This window comes from Oryx dammah, unplaced genomic scaffold (assembly GCF_014754425.2).
Source record: "Oryx dammah isolate SB20612 unplaced genomic scaffold, SCBI_Odam_1.1 HiC_scaffold_27, whole genome shotgun sequence".
In the NCBI taxonomy this organism is placed as follows: Eukaryota; Metazoa; Chordata; class Mammalia; order Artiodactyla; family Bovidae; genus Oryx; species Oryx dammah.
This window is the reverse complement of record NW_024070211.1, coordinates 91314005-91331683: the sequence shown is the minus strand read 5'-3', so window position 1 is coordinate 91331683 and position 17679 is coordinate 91314005. Positions and strand designations below refer to the sequence as shown.

The window sequence follows — 17679 nt, the reverse complement described above, 5'->3', positions numbered from 1 at the left end:
AACAATATACATCCATCGCTCTTCAAAACTGTTTTACTTCCTTTGTATTTTCTCTCTATAGGTCAAATACCGCGAAGAATATGAGAAGTTCAAAGCTCTTTACACTTTACCCAGAAGTGTTGAAGATGATCCGAACACAGCGCGGTGCCTCCGAGTTGGCAAGTTTAACATCGACGTAAGTGATCCTGAAGGCTGGTTTCAAAAGCCAAGTAGGAAGCACCAACTATAAGTCAGAACATCATTCTCTTCAGTGATGTGCGTGGCACTGACTGTGCACGTGTGAAGAAGCTGAGAGTTATTTCAGCCCATACTGCCTTTCCCCACCCCTATGAATCTGCAGAAAGCGTCAGAAACATCCAGTCCCCATCCTGCCCCCAGCCGATTGCTCTAAGTGGCGCCCCTGACCTCTGTGGGGTCTAAGAAAGGCACGTGTTGCCATGATCCTTGCATAGTTCCCTGTGTAACTGGTGTGTCACGTTATCTCCACAGCGCCTGTACAGATCTGTCTATGAGAAGAACAAGATGAACATCCACATCGTGCCTGACATGGTAGAGATGGTTACCGCTAAGGATTCTCAGAAGAAAGTCAGCGAGATCGACTACCGCCTTCACCTCCACGACTGGATTTGCCACCCCGATTTGCAAGTCAACAGTCACGTCAGGAAGGTCACAGACCAGATCAGCGACGTAAGTCCACTGCTTATGAAGGTCCTCTTCCCCAGCCCCACACACGCCCCGCACCAATAGAGACTGACTCACTTGGTTCTTCAGCTCAGCCCTCTTCCAGAATCACTTTCCTGTACACCCAGGGGTCTGCCGGGAATTCGAGCTGTCCCTAGAAGCAGGGCTCTGCATGCTGAAGTCTGCAGAGCACCCATGGCCTCAGGGCATAATGTCTTGCTTTCATTCCGCAAAGTCATCCTGGGTCTAGAGCGTGTCTGTGTCTTTCGTGTTAAAGTTAGTCAAGTTTTCTTGTTCTGACCCCCTCCATCTGTTGCAACCCCCAGATTGTGTACAAGGATGACCTCACCTGGCTGAAAGGCATTGGTTGCTATGTCTGGGACACTCCTGAGATTCTCCACGCCAAGCATGCTTACGATCTACGCGATGATGTGAGTTCACCTTGTTTTTTTGGTTTTTGGTTGTTTCATATGCTTCCTTCCCTGTGTGGTCTAGAGTCAAGGGAAGAGGACGTCAGATACAGACACTGTCATAGCCAACTGTGTCTGAAGTGGTGCTGAGGATGGCTGAGCTGGAGGCAGATGCTGAAGAGCAGAGCGGCCATTTCTCAGGAATGCAGAGAGTGCAGATGAGCTGCCCCATTGTCCCCTGGTGCAGAAGGGACTCCTGGTTCTTCTCGCCACCTTCTGAATGATTTTGGATATATTAATGAGCACATGATTCCTATTGTTAGAAAGATCTCATTTGTTAGGAGTCTGTGATGCTATAGACAGGATCTATTTGTAAGGAGAGGATTTGCTAGGCAAGGTAATACTATAATCAAGATTTTAGTGAGAAAGCTTAAATATTCCTAGCAAGGCAGTTATCAAGCCTCCTGGAAGACTCTAGACTACCCATGTGACTATAAGCATTGATTACGCTGATTGTTATAAAATTCAGTGCTAATGTACGTGCATGCCGTGAGCTAAAAGCAACCAAGCTCTATGTGAAAACCAACAATTTCAAATATACTGAATGGTCTAACACAGGCTTATTTTCTATCTCCCTTTTGACAGATCAAGTACAAAGCTCACATGCTGAAAACAAGGAACAATTACAAGTTGGTTACTGACACTCCTGTCTACGTTCAGGCTGTCAAAAGTGGGAAACAACTAAGTGATGTAAGTGCCCACTGGAGAAGTTACTTCAGGGAGAGTAAAACAGGGCCACCGCACTAGCAGAAGTGGGAAGAACGAAAGACAGGCAAGGCCAGGCTGTTTCTCAAAAGGAGACCGGTGTTGGTGCCTTAGATAGTACTGAAGATTCTTCTCTAATTTCCTAAAACCTGATGTGTTCTATTAGTTTCCTGGGGTGGCGTTGTAAGTAATCCAAGTTTATGATATCCTTAGTGTTTTAGAACTTCCCAGGTTGCTTTTTGTATCCTTGTGTCATGAGCAATGGTTTATGCCTAATAGTCTCAGCTTTCTAATTCACTTAGTGCTCACTGTGGTAAGGGAAGATCCCCTGGAGGAATGCATGGCAACCCACTCCAGTATTCTTGCCTGGAGAATCCCATGGACAGTCCATAGCATTGCAAAGAGTTGGATGCGACTTAGCACATGTGCGTGCATGATAAGATGGAGAGAAGAAGGTCTCTGCAGTTACTGATGAGACCTCTAGCACATGTAATCTGATAGACTTGAGAGAGGCACTTAATCCCCTGAGCCTCAGCATCCGTGTGTGGACAGCGGGAAAGTGGATGGAAAGCACCTATGTAATAGCACAGTGGTGCAGAGCAGGCTGACTCCTTTTTACTAACCCCACAGGTTAATAAGCAAATATTAAATCCCACCAGTGAGTCAGAATGTGAAAACCTTTTATTGTGGAGCTTGTGGTGGTAAAACACCCGTTCTTCCTCTTCATATGCCTGCGCTGACTCTTCCACTGATTTCTCAGTGTGGGATCCACACACTGGCCCTATTCCATTGGACAAGGCTCAGTATTTGAGATAGAGTTCCTGAGGCAAAGGGAGCAGGCTGCCATCTTTATATAAGATACTTGGATTTGCATTTACTTAGCTTCTTTTAACCCTGACGCCACAGTGCAGTCCACTCATTCTGCTTCCCTCTGCATCCAGGCTGTCTACCACTATGACTACGTGCACAGCATCAGAGGCAGAGTGGCTCCAACCACAAAAACCGTGGATCTGGATCGGGCCCTTCATGCATACAAGCTCCAGAGTGAGGTGAGCAGTGAGAGCTGGGCAGACTGCCCGGCAGAAACCCAGGATGAGGCCTCTGTAGAAGTGGCCTCTCCTGGGCATCCTCAGCCTGACCTTGTGAATCATCAAGACCGTTCCAGTCACATGAGCTAAACAAAACAAAACAGAAAAACAGTGTATCACCTGTCTGCCCTCTTGGCTGAGAGCAAGCAGTGGGCATTTTTGGATAGTGCATACATAGAAGAGGATCAATCAACTATCTCTGCTCTCAAAAAGCTTACAGTCCAAGACAAGAGGACAAAGACAAGGCATGTAGTCATCAAAGACTGTACAATAAGAAATAAAGCTAAAGGTTACTGTTAGGCTTCAGAAGAGAAAGAGGCTAGATTCCACTCATCTGGTAGTCAGGAAGATCCCCTGGAGAAGAGAATGGCAACCCACTCCAGTATTCTTGCCTGGAGAATCCCATGAACAGAGGAGCCTGCTGGGCTACAGTCCATGGAGTCATGAAAGAGTCGGATGCAGCTTAGCGAACAACACTTTCACTTTCTCAGTGTTACATTGGTCTCAAGGTTAATGCCTCTCTCCTGTATTGAATGTTAAAAGTAATTTGGTTTTTAATATTTTAAGTACTAGTCTTATTTCCTATACCTCTCCTGAGAGAGAGACTATTTCAAATCACAGATAGAAACTCCTTTCCTCCTCCTGCATGGAATATGAGCCTCCCCACCCAACAGCCTAACATCAAGACATTGTGTTTATGGGGCTCTGAGGGCTCCCAAAGATGTGTCTTATAATTACTACTATCTCAGGATTGGTGATGGCTTGAATATCAGCTAATCATAGCGTTAACCACAGAGGTGGCACTGGCTGCCTGTTTACTTTTCCCAGATTATTGCTAGATGCTATTCTGTGAACCAGGCATATGTTTAGAAATAGAGGTATTTTCTTTAAGCCTCTTCACTCATTGCTCTTTTAAAAAATATATATGTTGAATAATTTAATATGTATGGATGTGAGAGTTGGACTATAAAGAAAGCTGAGCGCTGAAGAATTGATACTTTTGAACTGTGATGTTGGAGAAGACTCTTGACAGTCCCTTGGACTGCAAGGAGATCCAACCAGTCCATCCTAAAGGAGATCAGTCCTGGGTGTTCATTGGAAGGACTGATGCTAAAGCTGAAACTCCAATACTTTGGCCACCTGATGCGAAGAGCTGACTCATCTGAAAAGACCCTGATGCTGGGAAAGATTGAGGGCAGGAAGAAAAGGGGACAACAGATGATGAGATGGTTGGATGGCATCACTGACTCGATGGACATGGGTTTGGATGGACTCCGGGTGTTGGTGATGGACAGGGAGGCCTGGAGTGCTGCGGTTAATGCAGTTGCAAAGAGTCAGACATGACTGAGCAATTGGACTGAATTTAATTCATTGCTTGACTCTTAGAATTGACTTAATTCCTTCTTGAAATCAATTCAGTGAGTGTAAGTAGATTGAAAACCTAACACAAGCTGGAAATGATTTGTTTAACTTAGATCCATCATTTGACATAGTTGTCATTTAACTTGCTCTTCTTCATCCTGGCAGAATCTGTACCGAAAAGCTGGCCTGCATGCCCTGCCCACTGGATACAGGCTTCCAGTCGACACCCCTCACTTCAAACACACCAAGGACACCCGATACATGAGCAGCTATGTGAGTGGTCTCCTCCTTGTTGAGATGGGGCTTAAAGTAGGAAGGAGGATACTAATATTTATTAATAGCCTATTTTCATCCCCTTAATCACATCCTGAAGTTTCAGCGTGATACAATGATGGGAGGAAATTCCCTGGTGGTTCAATGGTTAGGACTTGTCACTTTCACTGAGAAGGACATGGATTTATTCCCTGGCTGGGAAACTAGGATCTTTCATGTCAGGCAGTGAGGCCAAAACAAAGATGGAATTAAAATAGTTTTTTTAAAAATGATGGCAGCAGGGAAGGGGAGATGGTGTGTTTTCCAGGCGTGTTGCTCCTGCAGTTCAGCAGCGCCTGGTCAGCATGATAGGCTAGTAAACGACTTTTCACGGGGCTCTACTGCATGACACAGTTGCCTTGGCTCAGGGATTAGAAGCCATAATGCTTCTAATTCTGTTGGCCTTAGCACAGAAACATCCTGAACCATCTCAAATCACCTACTGGAAATGCTCCTTCATATGTGCGCTACTGCTGTGTGGTGATAGTATAGTCTGCCTTCTGCAATATCTTGTTATAAAAAAATACAACTTCACCGTGTGTTCTTTGAAAAGAAAGACTCTGATACTTGCATCATGACTGACCTTCTGGGCCCATTTCCTAGAAAGCTCGGAGGGTACTTAGGTTCTCATTACCTGCAGCTTTCCCAGGCATTAGCGCTAATGGCAACTTTTCCCACTGGTGTCAGGTTGGGATATAATGAGCAGACCTGGAGAGGCATTGTCTGTCCTGGTGACTCTGGCCTTCGGGCCATACCCACAAACCAGCCATCAGCTCAAAAATGAAATCTTCCTTCCATATTGCCCTCCAGAGCCCTGGCAATTGAACCTACTGACCAGTGAACTGCCACAGCCAGTGGCCCAGTAATATGGTTTCCAAAGCAAAGTCACAGATTTAATTATCTAACAACATTGTTTTCAACAGTTTGTGACGTTGTTCATCCATCAGTCTTAAAATCAGTCTCTCATTTCTGCTTTGCATGTTCTTAATTTCCTAGCCATATTGGGACGAAAAATACAGGGTTTTTGTTGTGTTTTGCCTACCAACTTACAGACTCAATCTAGGCAACCATGAATTGTATTCCTTTCTGGATCTGGCTTTATTAGCCAACAAAATAATTTTCAAGACTTAGATTATTAGAGAAATTTTGTCAATGATTTTTTTGCTTTTTAAGCTTAATGCTTAGAGAGTAGTTTTCAAATGAAAGTGACAACACTCTTCCGTTTGATAAATGTGATGCTTACTCTTTGTTCATCCATCAGAGATCTCCTTCTCACTTTGCTTTTGCAGTTTAAGTACAAAGAAGTTTATGAACACATGAAGGCATATGGGTACACACTTGGACCCAATGATGTCCCATTTGTCAACGTCCGGAGGGTCAACAACATTACCAGCGAGGTACTGTGGCTGTTAATTCTGTGAGGAGTTTCAAAGACCAGGGCTTTGTTTGCAATGCATTAAGAATTAGTTGTATTTCAACTACAAACTTCAGTTTATCAGCAAGGAATAAGGGGATCCTTTCTGTCGTCATTTTGATACTGGTGTCCTATGGCAATATTTTTATATATTTAGTAATACCTTTGTTGAGACCCACCCATCCATAGATTATGATGCAAATTAATTCCTTCCTTTGACATTTGTATTAAAAATCTTTAATAAGGTTGCATATTAGTCTGATTCATAAGCCTGAATAGTTTTCTATGTGAACTATTGGTTTGAATATCTAACCCTACTTTCCAGCCATCTGATAGAAAGTGGAAGCCTGTGCTTCAAATTTTTCACCCAAGTAAAATAAATATCATTGTCTATGTTTTTCTAATTTCAATCACTTTCTGTACCTTAATCTTGCCTTTCATGGCTATTTAAATATATGAAATATTTGATTAATGTACAGAAGCTCTCATCATCCTACACTAAACACCTGGAATGGTTTTCTCCCCAATGCAGAGACTGTATCGACAACTATACCACAAACTGAAAGACAAGATCCACACCACTCCCGACACACCTGAAATCCGCCAAGTCAAGAAGACTCAAGAGGCTGTCAGCGAGGTGGGTATTTTCTTAGGAGAGAGGGGAGGCCATGGAACCCAAGGATGAAGGTCAGCCACTGGTCTCTAATTTATGTGTTTATGGGCATTTTCCCCCTGCAGTTGATTTACAAATCAGACTTCTTCAGGATGCAAGGCCACATGATCTCACTGCCGTACACACCTCAGGTGCTTCACTGCCGCTACGTGGGCGACATCACCAGCGATGTAAGCATCTCATAAGGGTCTTTCTGGGGGACTCCTAACAAGAAGCAGGCTTGCTCTCCACATGGAAGCCAACCAGTCTTTGAGCAGCCTTTTGCATTGAGTACTTGTAAACTGAGTGTACAACTTGGAGGTAAAATTGTGTGGAAGCAGGACCTCACATTTCTCCAAGCAGTAAGAGGACCACTTGGGAGATACAAGAATTACTGACCACCATTCTACATTCAACACCGAATCATTACTAGCACCTCATTCCAAGTGGCCTCTGTCCTAGGCACACTTAGTATCTTTCTCTTGCTTACCACTACTCCCACCCCCTTTCACCACTTCCTATTGTCACTTTTTTCCCCCCCTTGAATGTTTCCTTCTCATAAAAGACCACTCCATTTAATCTATGGTATTTTTCATCCATATAATAATAAAATAATAGCCATGTCGTTTTTTCAGGTCAGGGTTAACAATTTAAAATTTAAAACCCTGTGATTTATTTGAGTTCAAGCCAACTCAGAGGACGGGGTGGATGTGCTGAACCCAAATGAAGATCGTTCAGTATAAAAGCATCACTGCTCTGTCGTAATTGTTCTTGTTTTGAATTTGCTCACAACCAGCTATATTTCTATGTCTGTGACACAGATTAAATACAAAGAGGACTTGCAGATCCTGAGGGGACTGGGCTGCTTCCTGTACGACACTCCAGACATGGTCCGCTCCCGGCACCTGCGGAAGCTCTGGGTGAGTGCCCCCCCAGCTCTGCCTGCACAGCTGCACAGGCTGGGCAGAAAGAATCTTTGTCTATAGCTTCTGTTAAGGGGAAATTTGCCCTCAACCCCCTGAGCAAGTCATGACTCACTTAAGATGATGTATGCCTCCTGTAAAAGGTCGTGAACTTAGTAAAATGACAACAAATTGTTCTTGGTCCTGCCTGGGAAGACGCCCAGGACACAGAGAGGGCCAGCACGGCTTGCACGTGCCCACCATTTGAAAGGCAACGCGTGACCACGACACGCAATTCCTCAAGCGATTAATCACCTTGCATTCCCACTGTTGCCTTCTTAAGTCTCACTACCTGTACACCGATAAGGCAAGGAAGATGCGGGACAAATACCAGGTGGTGCTCGACACTCCCGAATACAGGACAGTGCAGGAACTGAAGACACATCTGAGCGAGGTGAGTGCGTCCGTCCCCACACAGGCCTCATTCCTCTAGCGGTCGTTTTTCAGGTCATTGTACTAGGTCCAAACCTCCTCCTGCCTTTAATTACAGAGTGTAGCCACCCTGTGCAAACAAGTTGGTTGACCTCACTTTGCCTCAGCTGACTTATTTTGCCCCTTTTTAATAAGATGAGGCTGTTGATACTTGCCCTACCTGTAGCTGAACACTTGCATGATTTTGTAGATTAGAGAGTCCTGTCTTACACCACTGTCGTAGTCTCCAAACTGAATTTATTTCTAAACTTTCTCTGTCATTAATCCCTGCTGTCAGGACTCTAATCATGGCAGTGTTATCAATGGCTCTCTGCTCCGCTGCCCTCTCAAGTTCCAAAAGACTCTGTCTCATTTTCATCTGCCCCGCCTCGCACTAAGGCTCCTGATTGATTACAGTTAGCTGTGCACAGATGCGACCCTTTCTCCTATGTTGGTCCATTGAAGATTTGCCCCCCATCTTATTTCCATGTGTATCCTATAATGCTTTGGTCATAACAGATGTCCATGTTTGCCAGGGACTAAAAGGTGCTCCCTAGAGATAAGGTCATCCCACAAACGTAAATAGTCAGTGGGCCATTCTCATTCAACCCAGTTTGTCTTGCGGCCTTATTCATCAGACTCCATCCAGCTGTCAGGTCACTTCATCAGCTCTCCTTTCTCAGTAACTCTGATGTGTGCTGATTAGGAATGACTGATGTTCTTAGACTTAGAGGAGCCCTGGAAAACCACGCATTGTCTTTGGTGGAGAGGAGTTGCAGCCTCCTACACTCGGAGTGAGCCAGGGCGGAGGATGAGTCACGCTTCAGCTGTTACAAATGCTGCCCTGGGCACGTTTGCTTTCCTGAGTGCTTCCCTCTGCTGTTCCAACCAGTGCAGCACTTGGATAGGAATGCACTTGGGGCTTTGCCCCCTCTGTAAAGGGACCTCTCCACTCTGGCTAAGTATCAGAATCATCTCTGAAATAGTTTAAAACTGCCCTTGAGTGGACTCCAATCCCAAGCCCCACGCTAGACTCTGATTCTCTGTCTGGGTATCTGTGTGCTTTTAGCTGCTCCATAGATGGTTCTAATATTCAGCCAGCACTGGAAACCACTGCTTTAAAGTATTACATCTCTCCTCCAGCCACCAAATAATTAAGTTGTTTGGGAACTTAAAGTGCTTATTGGTATCTTTGAAATACCTTTACTTCTCTTAGCTGTCTGGGTTCAGAATTATCTAAAACTTTAATTTCTCTTCTTCCCAATTCCTAGTGTGATCTTGCACGTATTATGCAACAACATTGAGGAAGAAAAATAGGCATTTTTTTTAGTAGTGCAATTCTCTCACACTTTCCTCACTGTAGAATGACCTGGCTTGAGAAAATATCAATTCGAGCTACTACCCTGGATTCAGGTCTGGGGTAGAGCCTGCAAATTGTGCTTAATAAGGGCTTTGGGGGTTCTTTTTTAATTGAAGGATAATGGCTTTACAATATTGGTTTTGTTTCTGACATACAGCAACAGGAATTAGCCATAGGTGTACATACGTCCCTTCCCTCTTGAACCTCCCTCCCAACTCCCATCCCATTCCACCCCTCTAGGTTGTTACAGAGCTCTGGCTTGAGTTCCCTGTGTCATACAGCAAATTTCCATTGGCTGTCTGTTTTACATATGGTGGCATATATGTTTCCATGCTACCTCTCCATTCATCTCACCCTCTCCTTCCTCCCCAAGGACTTTGGGGTTTTTAAAGATCAGGAAAGTTTTGGAAACACTGGCTTAGTAAAAAGTTGATGACCCAAAGTTCAACTTATTGATTTTGGAGTTGTCTTTAAATTGTGCAACTTTTTGACACGTATTTATTTGTAGTACTGGGAAGCAGAGATGTTGTCCAAAGGAGCATAAACAATGCATACCAAACAATGCATACCTAAGTACAGGGAAAATATACTTCAAAGAGAATTATAGAAATGGCATGGAGGTGAGTCTTAGTTCCAAATTTACTTCCATTTTGTCATGTGACCTTATCTAATTCACTTCAACACCCCAACTTCCTGAGCTAGAGAATTAGACTAGATGATGATTTGGGCTTCTTTTAGCCATAAAATTCCATGATTTTGTGGATTTGATTTATTCAAAAATTTGGCCTGGGAGAAAGAATAAATTTCTATTTTATCTCCTTTCTTTCAGTAGTAACACCAAAAACAGCCCCAAGCAAATGAGCTAAATTTTGTTTCAGCTTGTACTTATATATAATTTGATGTAAGGAAATGGACATGAACATACATATGTATATATATATTACTTATTTCCTACATTTTATCTGTTCAACCAGCATTTTTATCCATGATTAGGATAAATTAGGATTTATTCTCCATTTAGACTTTCTAGTTTGCCGTATTATATTAAAAATACTAAATAGCCTCAATATTTACTAGCGGGCTATTATTTTTCAGATCTTTTGTCTAAATACAATGTGATACTGGGATGACCCAGAGGGATGGGATGGGGAGGGGGGATTCAGGATGGGGAACGCATGTACACCCATGGTGGATTCATGTCAATGTATGGCAAAACCAATACAATATTGTAAAGTAATTAGCCTCCAATTAAAATAAATAAATTTATATTAAAAAAAATAAAATCTGGTGGTTCCAGAAAAAGGCTAAAGAAATAAATACATACAAGGTGATAAAAGAATGATAAACTAAGCTTCTGCATTCCATGGGCTCATAATCTCTGAGAAGAAATAGACATCAATAGGATAAGTCATATCCTACAGGAATGATCAAGACAGTATGGACTTTATGAGTTCTTCAGGCAGATAAAACAGGGAAGAAAATTCTAGGTAGAAAGTATTTGAAATGGGCCATAATGAGTTCTAGAAACTGGGACTGGTTTCAGATAGCACATGGGGAATATGGAAGACTGTTGGGAAATGAGAGTGGAGACCTAGGATAGGCAGGCCAGGTTATGAAGACTTGTGGTTGGTATATTAATGATCTTGGACTTGATGAGAAGTCACTGAAGAATTATTTCTGAGCAGGATAGTCTGAACATTAAGACCTAATTAGTTCTGAACTTTAAGAAAGTCTTTTTCTCAGGCTTTTTAAAGATGGGTAAGCCCTGTGAAGTGTCCAGTAGAGGATTTGGGAAGGTGGTTTAGAGGCTCTTAAGGATGTGTAGTAACAAGCAGTATAGGAGGCTGGACTAGGGCACTGGCAGTGGGAAAGGAGAAGAAGGTCATATTTAAGAACGGTCACAAAGTTAGGAGTCCAGGATTCATGACTGTTTTGATGTGCAGATGAGGGAAAAGGGGTCTAGAATGACTCCCCAAGTTTCTGGCCTGTGTAGCTGGGATATCAAGGAGCTATTTAACAAAATTTGGAAGCCATCAGTCTCAGACTGATGGTTGAGGTCCTGGGTACAGATGAGGTTATCCAAGCAGAATGTATAGGGTAAAAGGAGCCAAGCCAACACTTAACTCCAGCTAATAGCTGTCTTTGGGGGAGTGCAGAAACATAGAAGGAAGCTGAGGCATGCCTAGAAAGATGGGAGGCCACCTAGGGGAGAACAGGGGAATGGAAGGCAGAGAACAGAGTTCAGGAGTGAGATTGCTGAGCAGTTCCACTTGCTGCAGAGAAACATGCTGCTGCTGCTGCTAAGTCGCTTCAGTCGTGTCCGACTCTGTGTGACCCCATAGACGGCAGCCCACCAGGCTCCTCTGTCTCTGGGATTCTCCAGGCAAGAACACTGGAGTGGGTTGCCATTTCCTTGGATTTGGCAATTGTAATGTTTGTGGTAGTCTTAATGAAATTCACTTCCTTGGAGTGGTTGGGTGGCAGCTAAACTATTCCCTTGAGAAGTTAATCAAAAGAGAAAAGAAAAACACATAGCCTGCTTGGTTGTTAAAGAAAGAAATAAGGCCTTTGGCAGAAGTTGGAAACTACCTGATGGAAAGAGGGACTTGGGTCTGTTTGTAGAAGAAGGGAGCGGGCTGGAAAGTCAGAAGGGCTGAAGGTTTAGAGAGGCAGGGGGTAACTGCTGGAACAGGGCCCTAGAAGACATGGTCACGTGAGAAGGGACCAAGAACACAGCGGGAGGCTGGACACTTGAACAGGCTGCAGAATGTCTCTAATTTTGATACAGGGGAAAAAGAAAAGAAGGGGGTAAATAAAGTATTGGTTTATTGGACAGAAGTTGAGGTTGTCACAGTGGGAGAGCCCCTGCTTTGTCTCTGAAGTCAGCAATAAAGGCATCTGCGGGGCACAGGACGTGTCAATGAAACAGAATGATGGTTATCACTATTTTATGTCCAGCTCGTGTACAGAGCATCCGGAAGGAAGCAGAAGTCAATCTTCACTTCAGTTCCTGATACGCCTGATCTCATAAGAGCCAAGAGAGGGCAGAAGCTTCAAAGTCAGGTAACATTCATACATGATGATTCAGAAACCTCCCGGGCTGGCACCACGGGGAGTGTTTGTGTGTGTGTAGAGCGGTGGTTCTATGTTCCTGACCACGCCTGTCAGTAGCAGACCCTCATACTTGGTGGTCCTGATGAAGCCCCATGACCTTTAACTTCAAGAAGCTGTTTTCTCTGGGGGCAGTTGTCACTATGTTTAGGTTTCACATGAGCAGGTAATGCCAAGCCATCTATTCTAAGTTCTATACAGTTTTAATCATTGGATGAGTGGTCCGTGGACTCCAGGTGCTGAAAATAAAATTTAAAAATTCGTTCCATAGAACCTATCTTTTGTCCAGAGACAAATGAGACCACATTTCATGCATTCAGGCAAAAATGGGGGAAAATATGTTGAGGAATCTATCAGGATCTTCTCATTCTTCTGTTGGCATTTTATCACATGTGTTTAGATTAAACTGTACTCAGCAATAAGAATGTTAGATAACTAGAGTGTGTACCTGTGTTTCTTAACATGAGACAGAGAAAGAAATAAACAGAAACATATGTAACAAACAAAAGGGCAAAAAAGGGTAGATACTGCCCTTCCATTTTAGGGTTAGAAATGAGAAAAGAGGACTGAATACTAAGTATGGTGTTTTATCTCTGTAACATCTGATCCCTATTCTTATTATTTAGTATCTGTATGTTGAACTCGCCACCAAAGAAAGACCCCATCATCACGCTGGAAACCAGACCACAGCCCTGAAGCACGCCAGACACGTGAAGGACATGGTCAGTGAGGTGAGTTGGGAATTCAGCACTGAGGCAGTGGCAAAGAAAACAAATCCTTCATTCAAACCTTTACCTGCTGCCTCTGATCAGAGAGCTCCTTTCTGATACTGCACTCAGCAGTATCAAGACTCAGAAGGCAGAGCTATTCTCTTAACAAGCATTATCCATTGTGTCCCTAGGCTGGATCTGTGACATGGTTGTGAATTGGGAAGGATGAACACTCCTGAGCTTAAATTTCTCTTTCTTCCATCTTCATTTCTTAGAACAAGTACAAGATTCAATATGAAAAGATGAAGGACAAGTACACTCCGGTTCCAGACACACCAATCCTCATCAGAGCCAAGAGGGCTTACTGGAACGCCAGTGATGTATGCATCTCTCCCTTCTTCCTTCTGCTGTTAGAGGGCAGCCAAGGTGGTGGTACCTAAGAAGCATGTGATATTATAGTCACATCTGTAATTCAAAGTCCTGCCTCACAACATGAATCAGGAAAAAAATGAAAACACAAAGGCCAAACAAACAGGCACAAACAATACCCATTTGGCAAAGTCGCTAAGAATGATGCTGGGAGATCCTGAAAACCTGCTGCTTTTCTCATTACTCTTCTGAGCAAAAATATGATCCTTCTGATTCTTTGGTAGCATTTCCTAGGGATACTTGCTGACTAGTTGTTACTTATCCATAAAATGCTGCCCTGGGAGCCAGCCAAACACGGTTTCAAATCCTGATGCTGTGATTTGGCTGCTGTACGTCTCTATATAATTTACCTATTTTTTCTGAGACTCTTGTATTTGGAATGAGGATAAGAATTGTGATAATTAAATTAGACTAAATTTCAGGATAATGGTACACATTTTTAAAACAGTACTGGTCTCTTAGTTGACATTCAGAAAATATTTGTTCCTCTCTTGATTGCTAAGTCATGTGAATGATACATTTGTTAGAATTAGGAGGGACAGATTTTCATCTCCCATACCATATGATCAAGGACAAGAGTGTCTTTCAATGGTAATGAGATTTTCTGTTAATGAAGATATGAAATAAATCAACCCTGGGTAGATGGCTGGTCCTTACCAGTGTTGTGTCCCAGAACCCAACTGTGAATTCATTGCACCTGTTCAGATAACAGGTAACAACCCCATCACCCTCAACTCAGCAACATAACTTTAGGATTTCAAGGCATCCTAGCTAGGTACAGTGATCCCTAAACTGAAATGTGAAAAGGTATAGCAAATTGGGACAATATCTCAGTTCTATAATTTTGTCATAAATTTTCACTTGCAGCTAAAAGGAGTCTGCTAGTTGGAAGAAGGCCATGTCAGTTTGCTTAAAATATAAGCTGAGAAAATTATAGTGTGAAAATGCTGCTCGCTCAGTGGTGTCCAACTCTGTGTGACCCCATGGACTGTAGCCTGCCAGCCTTCTCTGTCCGGGGAATTCTCTAGGCAAGAATACTGGAGTGGGTAGCCTTTCCCTTCTCCAAGGGATCTTCCTGACCCAGGGATCCTACCCTAGGTCTCCCGCATTGTGGGCAGAGTTTTCACCATCTGAACCCCCAGAGAAAATCATATGCTAACCTCAAAACCAATTTGCATGGGTATTTTTTGTCTTCTTGTGACATCCCCATCTTTATCACTTCAAGGTTACTGTTGAATATTAATTTGAACCACACTTACTCTGCATCACCACTTCTCAGAGATGTCCACACAGTGAAATTGGCCCCTGGAGCTCATTTTACACCAGTGTAACAAGGGTGGTATCTCACATTAAGTTCAGCCTATCTACCATGGCTATCCCCACAAGTAGAGCAAAATGATCTTAAGAGATTACCCATCTGAAAAACAAAGGAATCCTTCAATATGTGTTTGCTCAGCTACCCAGAAAGGAAGGTTTGTTTGAGGCTGAAAATGGTGTGCTGAGAGAAGTATTCTTTTAGTGTAAATGAGATGACTCTTCTGTGATATTCCTAGGCTAAAGTCAGAGCTATATCTTTTGAAACATCACAAAGATAGAGATTATAATGAAATCAAATTTCAAGATTGCTCCATGGAGAAGACATTTTAATACCAGGAGTTAAAACTAAATCTTCTTTTTCCATGTACATTAGTAGGTCTTGGGCTCAACAAAGTTATGCTTTTTTTTTTTTCTTCTCCCAAATGAGCTTTTGGTTTGCTCATTCTATATTTAAATACACTTTTTAAGTACTTGTAGATTTATAGAAAAGCTGTAGCAATAGTATAGTACAGAGTTCCCACATAGCCTACACCCAGGGCCCTATTGTTAACAGCCTACATTACCATGGGACATATGTCACAAGCCAATATTGATACATTATTTTTAACTAAATTCCATACTTTATGGCAAGTTTCATTAGTTTTCTCCTAAAGTCCTTTTCCAGGATGTGAAAGAACTTTTTGATCTCTCCCAAATTTATTCAAGAGAAAAATAAGACAAGAGAATTCAAGGTTAAAAGAGCTTAGTTATATAATTCGGTCATTTTTCACAATCCACGTGCTTTTTCTCTTTCCAGCTACGCTATAAAGAAACATTTCACAAGACCAAAGGGAAATACCACACTGTGAAGGACGCTCTAGACATCGTTTACCATCGCACAGTCACAGACCACATCAGCAAAGTACGTCCCTACTTATTTCTGCTTGTGTTGGACTCAGTAACCCACCATCATTTTTAAAAGTATCCTCCCTTTCCTAAAACTCTCTGGGAACAAGTAGATTTTTTTACGTTATCTTTGGATAAGACATTAAAACTGTCTTTGTGGTTTTACAGATAAAATACAAGGAGAATTACATGAGCCAGCTGGGAATCTGGAGGTCCATTCCTGATCGCCCTGAGCATTTCCACCATCGGGCAGTCACTGATGCAGTTAGTGATGTGAGTTGTGAGATCTGTTTTTACACATAAATTCATATGCCCACATGACTTATGAAATCAAACACTGTATAACAACTGATTGAAACTTGACCAACTTTTAGCTCTTGTGTATGGAAGTTTAGGTCCTAACACTCATTGCTGAATAAGTGAACTTCAACTTGGGGAGACAGAAAAATGTATTCAAATTGATCAGCCTAATTTTTCTTTAAAATGTGTTACATCATATTACATGTCTGGAAGTGATATACTTCCTCTAAACAATAACCTATTTTTGATCTACTGAAGAGACTACTTCATGAAGCAATTAAGACACATAACAATGCTCATTTAGAAAGAAATTTTAGTTCTTTATATGAAAATACAGCTGCCAGCTTAATGATATACTCTCTAGGAAAGTATGCCTGTTAAATTTGAATTGCTTTAATTGGTATTAAAATGAAAATTTCCATATGCAGTACAATACACCATAAAGTGGGCAAAAATCAGTATTAATGGAAATACCTCTTAAATAATTATTTCAGTACTTTATTATTCCACATATCTCACAGTCAGACTTTCTATTTGTTCTACTTTTGTTGATCCTAACCTACTGCTATTTGGAGGTAGGTTCTTAAAACTCTTTGATGTTCTTCTCCCAGGTGAAATATAAAGCAGATTTGACCTGGCTTAAAGGCATTGGTTGCTATGCCTATGATACTCCCGACTTTACTCTGGCTGAAAAGAACAAGACTCTCTACAGCAAGGTATGTATCTACTCAGGGATAATGGCCACACCCATGCAGTGTACTCCACTGCCCCCAGAGAGTACTAGAACTGAGGAAGCAGCGTCTCATATTTCCATCTCTGTCCTTGCTTCTAGACCCTAAAGTAGGAACATACTGCATTATTCACTCTACTCAGGAATATTTTAGTACTGACCTCATTGACAACAGTCATCATTTATTTATATCATTCCTTGGAATTTGATAAAAGGCCATCTCAGTACAACTCCTCATGGCTCTTCCAGAATTTCCTTCCTAGTAATATGTCTCTGGATGATTTGATACGGCAGCAGATATAAAGTGAGGTTATTTTAATTCACAAACTTAACATGTGACTTGAAGCAAATAACTTTTTTATGGCCTCATTTTCCTACTTACAAAATAAAGCAGTCAGATTAGTTTCCTTTGAGTTTTAAAATCAAAGTCAGCAAATTTCTCTGAAAGGTGCCAGATAGTAAATAGTTTAGACTTGGTGGACCATGTTCATTCTGTCGCATATTCTTTGTTACAATCCCTAAAGATTATTTTAAAAAATTGTCTAGTTCATGGGGCTATTTAAAAACAGGTAGTGGTCTAGATGCCAGCATATTCTTACTCTAAAATATTATAATTATCTGATTAATTCCTGGAAAACTACTTCTAATTAAAGAGTTAAAAACTGCCTTCACATACATATGGAAATACCTTCAAAGTAAAATAATTATCACTATAAATATTGAAACAAAGAAGAAACTGATTTGAATTTTTACCCAGTATGGGAATAGATCCATTTGACG

The 17679-nt window shown here is 42.1% G+C and overlaps 1 protein-coding gene across 39 annotated transcripts in view; it reads left to right on the top strand.

The window, feature by feature from the left end:
- Positions 1–17679, top strand: part of NEB (nebulin) — a 206756-nt gene that overhangs the window by 143182 nt on the left and 45895 nt on the right. For all 39 annotated transcript variants that reach the window (XM_040229063.1, XM_040229055.1, XM_040229061.1 and 36 more), the window contains 17 exons: positions 62–175; positions 490–687; positions 1008–1112; positions 1737–1841; positions 2798–2905; positions 4472–4579; positions 5908–6015; positions 6565–6669; positions 6771–6875; positions 7506–7604; positions 7930–8040; positions 12376–12480; positions 13155–13259; positions 13514–13618; positions 15781–15885; positions 16038–16142; positions 16781–16885. In XM_040229063.1, coding sequence (XP_040084997.1) covers positions 62–175; positions 490–687; positions 1008–1112; positions 1737–1841; positions 2798–2905; positions 4472–4579; positions 5908–6015; positions 6565–6669; positions 6771–6875; positions 7506–7604; positions 7930–8040; positions 12376–12480; positions 13155–13259; positions 13514–13618; positions 15781–15885; positions 16038–16142; positions 16781–16885 — 1896 coding nt within the window. The remainder of the gene's footprint in view (positions 1–61; positions 176–489; positions 688–1007; positions 1113–1736; positions 1842–2797; positions 2906–4471; positions 4580–5907; positions 6016–6564; positions 6670–6770; positions 6876–7505; positions 7605–7929; positions 8041–12375; positions 12481–13154; positions 13260–13513; positions 13619–15780; positions 15886–16037; positions 16143–16780; positions 16886–17679) is intronic.